The 13,402-nt window shown below is 40.1% G+C and overlaps 1 protein-coding gene across 2 annotated transcripts in view; it reads left to right on the top strand.

The window, feature by feature from the left end:
• The first annotated feature begins 4,012 nt into the window (after positions 1–4,012).
• The window catches only part of AQP4 (aquaporin 4), a 43,709-nt gene continuing 34,319 nt past the window's right edge, over positions 4,013–13,402 (top strand). The window contains exon 1 of one of the 2 annotated variants that reach the window (XM_075213458.1): positions 4,013–4,056. Coding sequence is in view for 1 of the 2 variants with exons in the window: in XM_075213457.1 (XP_075069558.1) it covers positions 4,025–4,056 (32 nt within the window). In the remaining variant the exon portion in view is untranslated. The remainder of the gene's footprint in view (positions 4,057–13,402) is intronic. The other variant, XM_075213457.1, reaches the window with a different exon arrangement.

Here is a 13,402-nt window from a genome sequence, read left to right as displayed (position 1 = left end):
GTGTGAGACTGAGATAACGTTTATAAACAAACTAATGTGTCATATTTATTCCAACAGCCTGCCGCCGCCATTAGCCTATACTACCAACATCAGGAAGTTAGGGAGGAGTCCCAGAAGGAGATCCTGGAGGAGGCCCAGGAAGTGGGCCAGGATGAGGCCCAAGAACTTTACCTTTCCCCAGAGGATTCCTTTTCCCCACCCCCACCACCAAACCCATTTGCACATCCTTCAGGAGTTCCAGCTGGAGAAGGCCCAAGTGGAGGAGGCAAGTTGCCAATCCCAGGCCACTGCAAAAGAATGTATAATCTTGATGTTATAACCTAGTCTAATATTAATTATTTGTTTTGCAAAATAAAAAGGTAGTCTTCAGAAAGCCATTCATTTCTAAATGTGACTTTCCCTAGGCCTAGGCAGTGGTGTCTGATATCATGAGCCTAATAAGTGATTGCTGCCAACCAACCCCCACCCTCACCACCAATATATCTGCATGTGCCTCCAAAGTGCAGTCCTCTGGCGACTGCTGTGTTCTGCATAACATGAACCTTTGCAGAGATTTTCACTTAATGTACCTCCACTCTGCTGAGTTCTGAGAATGTGTGAACAGAATACACCCATAGAGCCAAGATATGTTATCAAAATGTCATAAGATTACGATTGTAAAATGTTTTGTATTTTCCTTTTTTTTTCCAGCTAGCGAACAAATACCACCCGCACATTTATGAAGTTAGTTGTTCACCAAAAAATTGTCTGTGTTTTTTTTTTGCAAAGAAAATGTGTGTCAATGTATATTTGTACCTTTCAGATATGTTGCTTTTCGCTTTTTTCATATCAGGCAATATCATACAAACAATATACATACTGCATCATACAAACAGTTAATAAGCAGGGTTAGTATGAAATTTTGATATTAAACATGATTACATAACTTGAGTGCATGGAAGGAATACCACACCTGTGCGTTCCTCTGTCCTTCGGTAATCAAATGTATGTCATACGCAAACATGCATCTGCCAGAGAATTAGCTAATGGAGAAAATAAAAACGCACTATTATCGGCCACTTTGTAAGTGACTTAGTACCGTATTCATCAAGGAACGTATTACCTATATACACTTGAACATGTATTCAACAAAAGACGTTTGTTCAGCTCTGCTCCTTGTTGAATATGGACGTGCATATTCCTTAAAAAAAACACACATTACGTTTAGTTTGCATTCCTTGATGAATGAGGACCATAATTATTTACTAAAACTGAAGTGTGGCTTGGTCACTTATAAATAACTTATTGCAATAATATATTTAAATTACTAGCACAGTGTGCCAATTTATATCATTGCAAATGTACTGATTCTTGATACTGTGCATTAGAAATGTACTTATTTTATTATATTGTGTTATATTTCTGTATAGGAAAGTGTGGATTTGTATGACTTTTCTAAAGAAAGTCCCTCATGTTAATCAGACCTTTTCATCTCAGTGGCCAACATGTCTGTTTAGCCTGTACACAGTAGGGAACCGCTGCCTCTCTGCCTGTGTGGCTTTTCATTGTGCTTCTTAGATCCTGTCCAAATAATGCAACCAGTAAGTTTTAGGATATAACAGATTAGTGCATTTAAAACCATGTTTTGGGAAACATACTGCATCCTGATACTAAAAATAACTCAGACATGGCAGAATCATCCCGGATCAGGAGGCTGGATTACCCCCGCTGACATGTGTGTCAGAATGTGTATAAAAAGAGTACTGGTTTGTACTGAAATGTATCATTCCATCTGTACCTTTCTAGATGTCGCTAGTATCTTCAACTAGTGGCTGTAACTGTACATTTTAGGACTTCCTGAGCTAATAAAAATCAATGCTTAAGGAACTTGCTTTGACGCATTATTCCTGTGATCTGCAGATTAGAACAAATCTAATCCATTTTCCAGCTGTTCTGAGGTTTGGACTCAGCTTTCCAGTACCAATGTTTTGCCCACTACCTGCAGCTCTGGCCAGTGTAATAGGCCAGGGGTACCATTCACAGCAACCCTGATCGGAAGGGGTACCAGCCCTGGGGTACCAGCAAGGGTGTATACCAGTGACAGTCACCCAGAAGGACGCAGTTCTGGATGCCGCTAAGGAGTCCAGTGTTGGCAGCAGCTCAAGCCCCTCCTACTGAGGTTAGAGGGCACATTTGGGATAAAGAAAGGGCACGGTGACAAGGGAAGCCAAACCGGTCTTCAGCAATGTAACAGACAGGGTGGCATCCTGTCACATGAAGCTGCAATGATTATCTTGGTACAAGATTACAAAATGGCAATCTCCAAAAGAAGTACAGGCCCAGAGCAATCTGCATTGTGAACAGCCAGTGAAATTCAAATGAAACCTGTTTCAGTATTATGCAAAAACAAGAATGACAAGCATATCCCAAAATCTGGAGCAGCATTGACAATCTTGAATACAGTAGTATTCTGATACTGGATAATCTGAAAAGTACAGCGCTGGAGTTACAGCAGTGCAGACATTATACAGCTAATTTGAAGTAACAAAACTGCTTCAGCACTGAACAGGATCAGGAGTTAATGGTGACTGTCTAATAAGGAATAATATCATCATCCACAAATTGCATTCACTATTGTATATTATTTATTAAGTTGCTCTCTGCATTGTATGCAACAGGATGCTCTCTGTATTGTATGGTGGCCACTATGATGCTTCCTGTAACGCATGATTTCCACCAGGTTACCATCTGTATTGTGCACTAGGATGCTCTCTGTATTGAATGGCGGTCACTAGGATGCAGTCTGTACTATAAGGAGATCATTAGGATACTCTTTGCATTGTCTATAAGTCTATAGAATGTATGCAGTGTACGGCAGTCAATAGGATGCTCTCTGTGTTCTATGGCAGTCTTTAGGATGCTGTCTCTATTGTATACCAATCACCAGAAGTGGGTAAATTATTATGCAAAACAGTATAATACCCGCATGGTCTTACTTACAATACATTTTGCATAATGCTTTTATGGGTGTACGTTAGTTTAATTCGAACAAAAAAGCATCTCCTGACTTGTTGATGTCAGTTTTTATAAGTAATCACAGTTATATTTAAAAGAATGCATTTATCTTTGAAGCCACCCCTGCCTCAAGAAAAGGTATAGATGGTATTGGGAAGGTGGAATCTAGTTTGGGGGTAATGGTATGCCCACCACCCTGACTGGGACAACCTAAACTTTTGGGTACAAGTAGGCAAAGACAATGTGATTTTTTTTTTATTTTTTTTTTACACTGCTAGGGAAAATTTGAAATCAGAAGAAGTTTGACAGTGGATGAGACCTCTAAAAGATTAATCTATTTTACAGTGGTCACGCTTCATGCAACAGTAAGGACTACCTAGACTCAACTACTATCACTTCCGTGCTAATCCTCGGAAATCCCTGCTGCTGGATTAAGCTGCATCACATGTACTTCAACCACTGGGTTGCTGACTCTGCCTATATGTGTTTGCTTTGCTTACCAGTGCAATGCTTCCTCTACTTGTGTGCTAACCCCACCTATCATTGCAGTGACTCCGCATACCATTGCGTGTTGCCTGAGCCACGCTTGCCACCATTGTGGCAGCACTAACAGAGTGCTAGCCCTGCCTACTTTTGTGTCGGCCCCTCCTATCATTGATTTGACCCGCCTACACAAGTCCACCGGATGAGCCTAGAAGATTAAATATTACCTTTATTGCACTGAGAAGCAGCTCTGTGTCCTGTGCACAGAAAGTGCAGGGAATGCATGATTTAGCTGTATGTGGTTATAGTAATAATATTACTTTATATCAAATTGCTATGGAAATGACCAGTCAAGGCTGTTTTCATTTTATTCATATATTTAATATGATTTGGCACCAGTGTAACTGTTACATCACACCTGGAACACATAGTACTGTCCATTCCCACCCCATCTCTAGGAAAACCAATCAGACAAGGTGTTGTAATCTGACTCCTTGTGTTCTTCTAGTGTGGGATATTGGAACATTTCATTCTATCCTAAGGAGGAATGAGTGACAGACCTGAGACAAGAGTTCGAGGGTAAGTGCTTTAGCTAATACATATAATACATTTAATCATCATTAAGTCATTGCAGAAATATGTTTACATAATGCAAAAATTGCCATTTTGTAGTAAACGTTGTAATAACTCCATTGTTGCTTTATTTACATAGTTATTTTTATACTCCTAAGCAAGTAGGATGGTCTAAGTGACTTATAGAGACATGAATTGTGTTATGGTTATGATTTTATGAGCGACTTCATGCTTTATAGGATGTGATTTGAGAAATTAGGGGTTATTTACTACAAAGTGCAAATTGCAAATATACATCATCCCTTAGCAACTAATCACACATTTTCCTTGTCTATCACGCACAGATCAAATAAAACTTATTCAGTTTGTAGGTGAACAACCTGCAGTGTAATAATTAACAAGTTGTTTCTTCAATGGTTTTGGTTCAGTATGCTTTGTGATGGCAATAGTGCGATATTTGATATGGCTTTACAAATTACATCCTTGGAACAGCCTGACACAAAGTAATATTATCTCTTATATTAATACTGGATTTGCTGTAAATTGGTGGAAGTCAGTGGTTCATTAAAACTAGACAGTTCTAAGCATTAAACTGTGATACAGTAACAATTAGCGGTTTTGAGGAGGACCTTAGATTTCAATTCAGTGTCATGAAGTCATTATATATTATTATTATTATTATTATTATTATTATTATTATAAGTATTAAATTCAATAGTTTTAAAAGTGTTTATAAATATCTGTGATTTTGATTGATAAATTAATTGAGTATATGTCCAATGCTTTGTGAAGAGCAGAAAAAGTTAGAGCCAAGCACAGAAAACTAGACAGAGGCACTCTACTTTGTGTCTATGACAAATTCTTTATAAACTGCCCTTAAAAGAATTTATTGCAAGAGGATACATAATCATAGCACACACTTATGCAGTCATTCTCAGCTGACAATATTTGTGCTTAAATGTTACATACTGATGTGATTTAAAAATATATTATCTTTTTGTATAAATAAATATTACACAGTTACCCTTTCCTTATATCTGATTCAAGTAATGAGGCTTTCTAGTACTAACTCTAACACCCCCTACCACACACACACACACACACACACACACACTACCACCTATTCCATCTCAAAGTGATTGGAGGGGCATTGAACATAGCGGAATTTCAAAGGGAGGCGAACTATGTTGACATGTGCTCTGCCCATCCAATCAGGTGCTACAGTCCTGCAGAGTTCCAGCAGAATTGAAACTTCTCCAAGTAACATGCATAGAGATTACAATAATCATGTGGTTGTATTTTGGTAGCATCTGGACTTCTAGGGGAGGAATCCATAATGATCTGCTAATCAGAAACAAGAGAGTTTGTGTACCATGATTACATCCGACCATTACAAGACACATGTCGATATAATAATAAAACAGCCTCAACGATATTATAGAATAACATTTTAAAGAAAGACGTATTCAAATAGATAGATAGATAGATAGATAGATATTGTAATTTTTGTCCATTCGCTTTCATGTATAACTGTGTGTACCCTGCTTTATTGATCTGTTGCTAGAAAAGTTTGATACATACGTACGTGTATAATATTGTATCGAATAAAATTTCCAAGCCAACCTTAGCCTTGCTACATGATACTGCGGCAATCTGTCATGGTTCTAGCTGCAGAAACAATCTATCTTGCTGATTTAGAACATACAGATGAAACATGTTGCAATGTGTAACTGAATTTTATAAAACAATACAAATACTATATTCCCTAAAACATTTTAAATATCTGGGGTTATATAATCCCCATAATTAAGTTAATTATTTAACTCTTTGTTTTCACAATTACTTTTTTATTTTAAGTACACACCATGTGAGATGGCCTTTAAATTCTACAGTGCTGGCAAATTATCCTGCATCATGTTTGGCAGCAAGCACAGGCAGACGTGTATGTATTCATCAGATGTAATCCTATTTGAGGACAACTGGATAATGGATAAGCATGATATATGATAGCCTAACAAACAGATATAACACTTTAAAATACAGTACATTTACAAAGCATCATGATCAAATCAGACCGCATGCATATAGTTTCACAGTAGTAATTACGCCATATACACTTCCTTAACTTGTACAGTCCATATTTTTCCTTACCTGCACCTACATGATTGAAACTGAGCAGGATCTACATTATATTCTCATGAGACACAAGGACTACATTACTGGATGGAAACATTGAAAGGACCTGTACCTTCACTGTTTTCACTTTGGGAAATAATCTACAATCTAGACTCATTATGATTTAGGTAAATATAGGTTAATATTTAAAGTAAATGATTCTTAAACTGCTGTACATAAATACATGAATATTTCCAAATATGATATAGAGAACACAAGCTGGAAATCTTAGGAAGTTTTTCAGGTTAGTTCAGACATTTTCCTGGTTGTATAGATATTTAAAATCAGTTTTAGTACACACTAAATTGCATTGCCTGCAGTTGGCTTACTGTATATTTGCAGTTATTGGCCAGCAGCTCTTAGTGGGCACTGTTTGCTGAATGACTTGGTCTGTGCAATTTGGTCAAATATATATGTGCCAGTATAAGATAGCTTAATGAGCAAGTAAAGCTACTATTAGTCCTTAATATAAATAAAAAAAAAATACTAAGCTGAAAAATATACATGAAATGACTGGAGTGTTTATACTTAATTAAATATGTTCTCTTTCAATTCTCTGCAGCATGTTAGGAGGGAAGTGCTTTGCTAACAGAAGTTGATTGGTTGATTTATACACAGAAGTAGGGCTAGTGATACCACAGTATATTACCATACTGCAGTCTTTAACCATTATTAGATCCCACTAGGACACTATCTAAGAGATGAGGGCAGGGCTTCAGCTCTGTATTGGAGTGGGGAGGTAATCCTTTATATTTTAACAGTGCAGCATTGGAATGTCAGGCTAATACTGAACAATATACTTTATTTTAATGGTCTATATCTGAAATATTACATGTCGAGGTTTATTGGCCCTTTAAATCATTATGGGTCTCATTTAGATTGGACGTAAATTTTTGTGGCATAAGTATACAGGGCAAACCTACCAAAATATGTCCATATCTATATTTGTGTGTATCATAGACTTGCGGCCCCTTATGAGAGGCAAAACGGACAAGGGTAAATTGAGTACAGGACACAGGGACTAAGTAAAGTGCACTCAACAGAAGAAACACCCTTAGGGACATTATGTAGATTGTCTCTAGGTGCCCAAGAGAAAACAAGGGTTACAAGGGGAGATGGGTCCCCAGCTGAGTAAGGGACTGTGTAAGGTTCAAGCAGAGTTCCTGGAGCTGGGATATAGTGCTCCTTAAACCATGAGTGGGAATGTGAGGAGAAAGATGTTCACTATGTGAAGTGCAAGTGAGGTAATGATTATCCATCTATGCACCACAGGACCACACACGCACACAGTGACAGGGGTTACAATTGTATTTCGATTGAATAGGGTAATGCAGCTTTCACATTTACTACTAACACTGTCAAGCCGAACCTCTACAATATTATGGTGATAAGTATATGCATTTGTATGCCTGAGGTAGAAATATTTCTGTATTTTGAATGGAATTAAGAATTGAGGGCTGAATTAATCAGTAGGGAAATTAATAGCTGAAGCTATGTTCATAACTAGTTGCACCTCTCTTAGGGTTAAGGAGCAGGCAGGGTATGTGGGTACGCCAACCGGCAGTATCACTAGGGGAGGCCAAGGGTTAGTCTAGAAATGTCCTTGGCCGAGAGGGTTTCTGCCTCTAGGATCCAGGAAACTGGAGAAATAAGTACCCATTGTGGCTCCTTCTGTACCTTTTGTTCATTTTCATTGCATTTCTCTGTTTTTGCTGAGGTTGTGGTACCCCTGTTTGTTTTGTCTGTCTGCCTATTTCTTTTCTGACAATTTTCTTTCTCCATTTCCCCCTTTCTTTTGTTTTTTCGCTATTATTTTCTAGGGTTTTGCTGCTTCCACCCAGCTTTATTTTTTACCTGCCCTCCTATTTTGTCCCCCTTCACCAGCCATGCCGGAGGCTTGTTCCCCTTCCCCTTTTTTATCCCCATTTCCAGGTTGTCAAATGGAGAGCCCTTACAGCACCGTCATGGATTCAAGCCACAGTGCTGCCCCCCCAGCCCCCCTTCATCTAGCACACCAGAGCCCCCAGCATCTCACCACCACTGACAGATGGGGTTCGCCTTGGGATGCTATGAGGCCCCAGAGCAGGGTGCAGTTCCTTGAAAGCACTAGCTGCCTGCAGGCTCACGAGCAGCCCATTTCATGCTGCCTCACTGTTCTTTTGCTGGGGGGGACGCATGTTGCTGGGAGTACTGTACTCCTCCACACTGATGGGGTGGCAAGCCCAAGTGTTGTGGCTCCTCCCCCAGGCACACTGCCTCCCCTGACATGTTTTAAGGATCTTCTTGGGCCTCCTCGCTGGCACATGGTATCCGGTTAGATCACAAACTTTGGCCATTGCTGGAGGTCCTGGCAAAGGTACTGTCGGCATATGGTTCGCTCCACCGGGACCTTTTCAGTTTATACAGCGGGGTCCTGGCCTTTACGACCCGGTGTTGTTCCCCCACAGTGGGACCAGATGGTTTAAGCATTTTCCTGGCCGCTCCACTATCTTGTTACTCCTTTACCAGGCCTGGCCTTTCCAACATATTTGCAGCCTTGTCCTGATCATGCCCTTAGGTCTTCTGGACTATCATTTTGGAATCCTCCAAGTTCTGCCCATTCTAGCCCTGCATTACATTGGGTTAGCAGAGCACACTGATGTGCTCAAATACCACCACATGATCCATGACATGTACGTGTCGTCCAGGCCCTGTTCCAGGCTGGAGTATGATGGACATTTGGGTTTATACTTGGGTTTAAGGATGTGGAGGTCTTGTTAAAAGTGTCTCAAGAAAGCATGGTTGGATCCAAGACTGCATCAGGGTGTAGGCTGCCGTGGCAGGGGAGCCTGGCATGTCTCTTCCAAAGGGAGGTAGGCATTACTAATTTAATAATGCCCGCTGTCCGCAATGTGCACCTGTGCTACAGAGGAAATCATGTGGTCAGGACCTGTGATAAGCCTGCGAGACGGGTTGGGAATAGGAGCCCGCCTACCCCCATCATTTTGAGCAGTTTGTGTCATTGGCTGGCTCTCTATTTTTGGCTGGGTTTATTCGGCTTCATTGCCAGATTTCCCTGTCCTTCTTGAGCCAGGAGGATTTGGCAGTTTGGGATGTTTTTCTCTGTGCTTTTAACGGCGTGCATTTGTGGTCCAGTTCCTCTGTGTTCAGCAAGGAGTTGCAGCTCTTTACAGACACAGCAGGGGTGGACATGTTTGGTGCCTATTTTCAGGTCATTGGTGTGCTGCACCATGGGCCAGTGATCAGGTGCGTTCCAGCTGAACTTGTAACCCTGATACTGCTGGAGCTTTTACCTATATGCGTGGCTGTCGATTTATGGGCATCTAGGTTTCAAGGACAGCAAATCATTTCTAGTGTGGTAACCTTGGGGTAGTGCAGGCCATTAAACAACAAAGAGCTTCCCCCATGAAATTTGTTCAGTGTGTAGAGTATGGGCTGGCTGATGCTTTACTGTGTGGTTATTAGAACAAATTTAGGTCACTGGAACTCGGATGATCCTCATTGGTTCTCCTTGTCCTGCTTATGTCTGGCAGTTTGGCAAGCCAGCATAGAAGGCTTAGTGGAGCTATCACATATTCCATGACTCTGGACCTGGTGGTAGTGAAGATTTACATAATAGCATGTTAGCTTTTATTTGGGCTAGTTACAATGATAGTAAATCCAAGTTGGCGATGTCTGCCTCTCTGCCAGGTATTTCATGTTTTTCCAAACTACATGGCCATGAGAATGCGGTGAAAGTTTTTCTCATTTCCAGGGCGTTGTGGGGCTGGTCCTTTAGAGATACCATGCTGTAAGGTTTTCTGAGGGCAATTGCGGGAGTGGCGCGTGATGCTTTCGAATGTTCACTACTTAGCGCTGCTTTTGTAATGTTGTAATTTGGCGATTTTATGGTGAGCAAATTTATTTCCTTTTCCAGGTCTGCTCTATCCTCTGTTATGCTCGCATGACATTAGATTCTGCCGGCTCCTTTGGTGAATTGCAAGGTGCGCAGGTCCAAATCAGATCAGCTTGATAAAGGGCTTTGGGTCATGTTATCTCCCAACAGTGGCTGCTCGGTTTGCCGGGTTGAAGTGGTCACTGATTTTTAAAATCTGTCTTTTCAGGGAGCCATGCCATGGCTTGTGCATTGTGATGGGTATCCCTTCACGAGGTACAAGTTCTCAGTGATTTTTAAGTGCACGCTTGTTGTGATGGGTTTGGATAGTGCTCAGTTTGGCATGCATTCCGTTAGGATTGACACTGCCACATCTGCAGCTGTAGATGGCTCATTCGTGCAGTGCATTAAAAATTTAGGCAAGTGGAAGTCTTATGCTTACAGGCATTATGTGAGTCCTTCTCTCCTCCCCTGATGCTCTTGTCTTGCTCTCTCCTACCTCTCTATTGCAATGACACAAGGTTTTAGTTGCTTGTTGCTTTTGTGGTCAAGGACGCAATTGAGATTTCGCCTAATTATTCCTCTGTATGTGGGCCACAAGGTCTTATATGGTTTTACCTTTACATCTGTCTCTTGCACCCCCTTTATCTTTTCGCTTTCTTCCTTTTGCAGTTGGTTGCACGATGGTTGTGCTCCTTTCAGCCCAGAAGGGATGCAGGTTCTGGGATGCCTGGGATAATTGATCCATCCCCAAATGAAGATGAAGGATACTATATATGCCCCGGTGAAAATGCTACCCACACATTGGAGTATCCGGTATTGCGCCTTGCCGTACTGCCTACTGTTATCTCCTCCACCATACAGTTTTAGGTCCTTAATAAACTCTTTTATTTTTCCACAATTATATCTTGTGTCAATTATTTAAGGAAAATGTTAAGATGGTAAGAAAGGGTATGTCACGACTTGCACTCTGCAGCTGCTGTCTGCAGGGACTATTGGATTCATTATGTATTCCACTTGTAGTGCCACTGCCCACCAAGGGGCCACTGTGCTACTTTGATTATTCTCCTTGATCACTGTGAGTGGTTTCAGCTGCATGAGGCCTATTTAAACCTGCCTGCTTCAAACAGTCTGGGCCAGATCATCAGGTCACTCCTGTGAGCATTTCCATGTGCTTTGTTCCAGTCTGCATTATCAAGTTGTTTGTTCCAGTCTGCATTATCAAGTTGTTTGTTCCAGTCTGCATTTCCATGTGCTTTGTTCCAGTCTGCATTATCAAGTTGTTTGTTCCAGTCTGCATTTCCATGTGCTTTGTTCCAGTCTGTATTATCAAGTTGTTTGTTCCAGTCTGCATTTCCATGTGCTTTGTTCCAGTCTGCATTATCAAGTTGTTTGTTCCAGTCTGCATTACCAAGTTGTCAGTTCCAGTCTGCATTACCAAGTAGTCATCTCCAGTCTGCATTTCCAAGTTGTTTGTTCCACTCTGCATTACCAAGTTGTTTGTTCCACTCTGCATTACCAAGTTGTTTGTTCCAGTCTGCATTACCAAGTTGTCATCTCCAGTCTGCATTACCAAGTTGTCATCTCCAGTCTGCGTTACCAAGTTGTCATCTCCAGTCTGCATTACCAAGTTGTCATCTCCAGTCTGCATTACCAACTTGTCATCTCCAGTCTGCATTACCAAGTTCTGTTAAATTGTTGATCCCATTGAACTGTTGCTCTGTCTGTCCATTTCGGTATATCTGTGCCACAATCCGTGGTGGATTGTTTTTGTGTTCTTAATTAAGCCACTTTAACCACTTATGCTCTCTCCGTGGTCATACCTGGGAAATCCTGACAGGGTAGTTCAGATAAAAACATCAACCATTCAACAAACATTTTAACATTCGTCCAACTCTAAATGAGGCTCCATGTGTGTTATAAGTATTCTGACCAATTATATCTGTTAAAAGTAAGATATTTAGTTTTATTCCAGCAAAATATTTATTTTACATTTATACTTAAGCGTAATTCATATATTCTTTATTTGTATTACATATTATGAAAACACTGAATTGATAAGGATAAGAAGTTGCTGTGCAATTAGACCACCTTCAACTACAGTACTATGCTTGAAATCATAGAAGAGTATACAATAGCAATAGATACTATAAATATATATATTACAGAAAAAAATATAATACAAAGCAGCAGCAAAACAGGATTTATAAACACTTTAGAATAAATATATGTAAAAGTTTTTTTTCTTTTTTTTAAAGCTATAAAACATTTGTACTGGTTCCTAAATCAGAGCACTACTCTAGAAAAGGTATCAAAGTGTGCTTTGTCTGTTGTGCTCTTTAGAGTACAATATTACAGGTGATAAAAATATCTGCTCACAAAAACAGTAAATATCCATGTGAAATATCAATCAATACACATTTCAAAAATGTTGGGTACTAAATTGCAACACTGGAACCACCGGCATTGGTCTTTTATTTAATGTCGGCATTGTGATTGTCGGCATTGTGATTGTCGACACTGTGAATGTTAACAATCACACTGTCAATATTTTTAAGCTGTCCCCAGAATGGAAGTGTCGGCATTTCCATTATTGCAGTTGTGACCACATCCTTTCAAAAAGCAGCAAAATTCCAAAGCGGAAAGAGGGAAGCCGCAAACCAACAGAAGTACTAAGACAAATTTCATATATATGGTAGGCAAGTTAACAAATTTTGATTTTCTTCTTATATCATAATCTAAAGATAGCCCTTTTATTGGCCAAAATTACATATGAAAATGAAAATTGAAATGAAATGAAAATGAAAATAAAGACATGTAAATCCCTCACTAAACATAGTGACAAGCTGGTACAGCAGGTTTATGTTGCGACGTGCTTGGAGTGGAAGCTCCCCTTAGACTCTTTCTATTCCCCTCCTGGGGGGGCCCACTTACTTTTTTGTTTTTTCTATCATATCAAACTCTTTAACCTTCTTTTCATACCCCATTCCCCTTCCCCCTCTTCTTCCTCTCTTTTCTCTCCTCATACCATTCCTTTCAACCTAAACAGAAAGACACAATGACATGTAACTCTACTAGGCATAAACATGGCCTATATACAATGTACTAATTGTCATGGTACTGGGGGTGCATACAGGATGTTCATAATAATTGAAATTGGACTATCTTGGAGACCTGGACTGCCCCACTTTTGCTCAGGCCTAATGCTATTTGTACCATCCTCAAGCGTGTTACACTACCACTGTAATGACCATTGATTGCCTTAATCACCTTCTTTTTTCTGAGTCCATATGCATGTTACTG

Source organism: Mixophyes fleayi, chromosome 5 (assembly GCF_038048845.1).
Source record: "Mixophyes fleayi isolate aMixFle1 chromosome 5, aMixFle1.hap1, whole genome shotgun sequence".
Taxonomy (NCBI): Eukaryota; Metazoa; Chordata; class Amphibia; order Anura; family Limnodynastidae; genus Mixophyes; species Mixophyes fleayi.
This window is presented reverse-complemented; position numbering and strand designations above follow the sequence as displayed.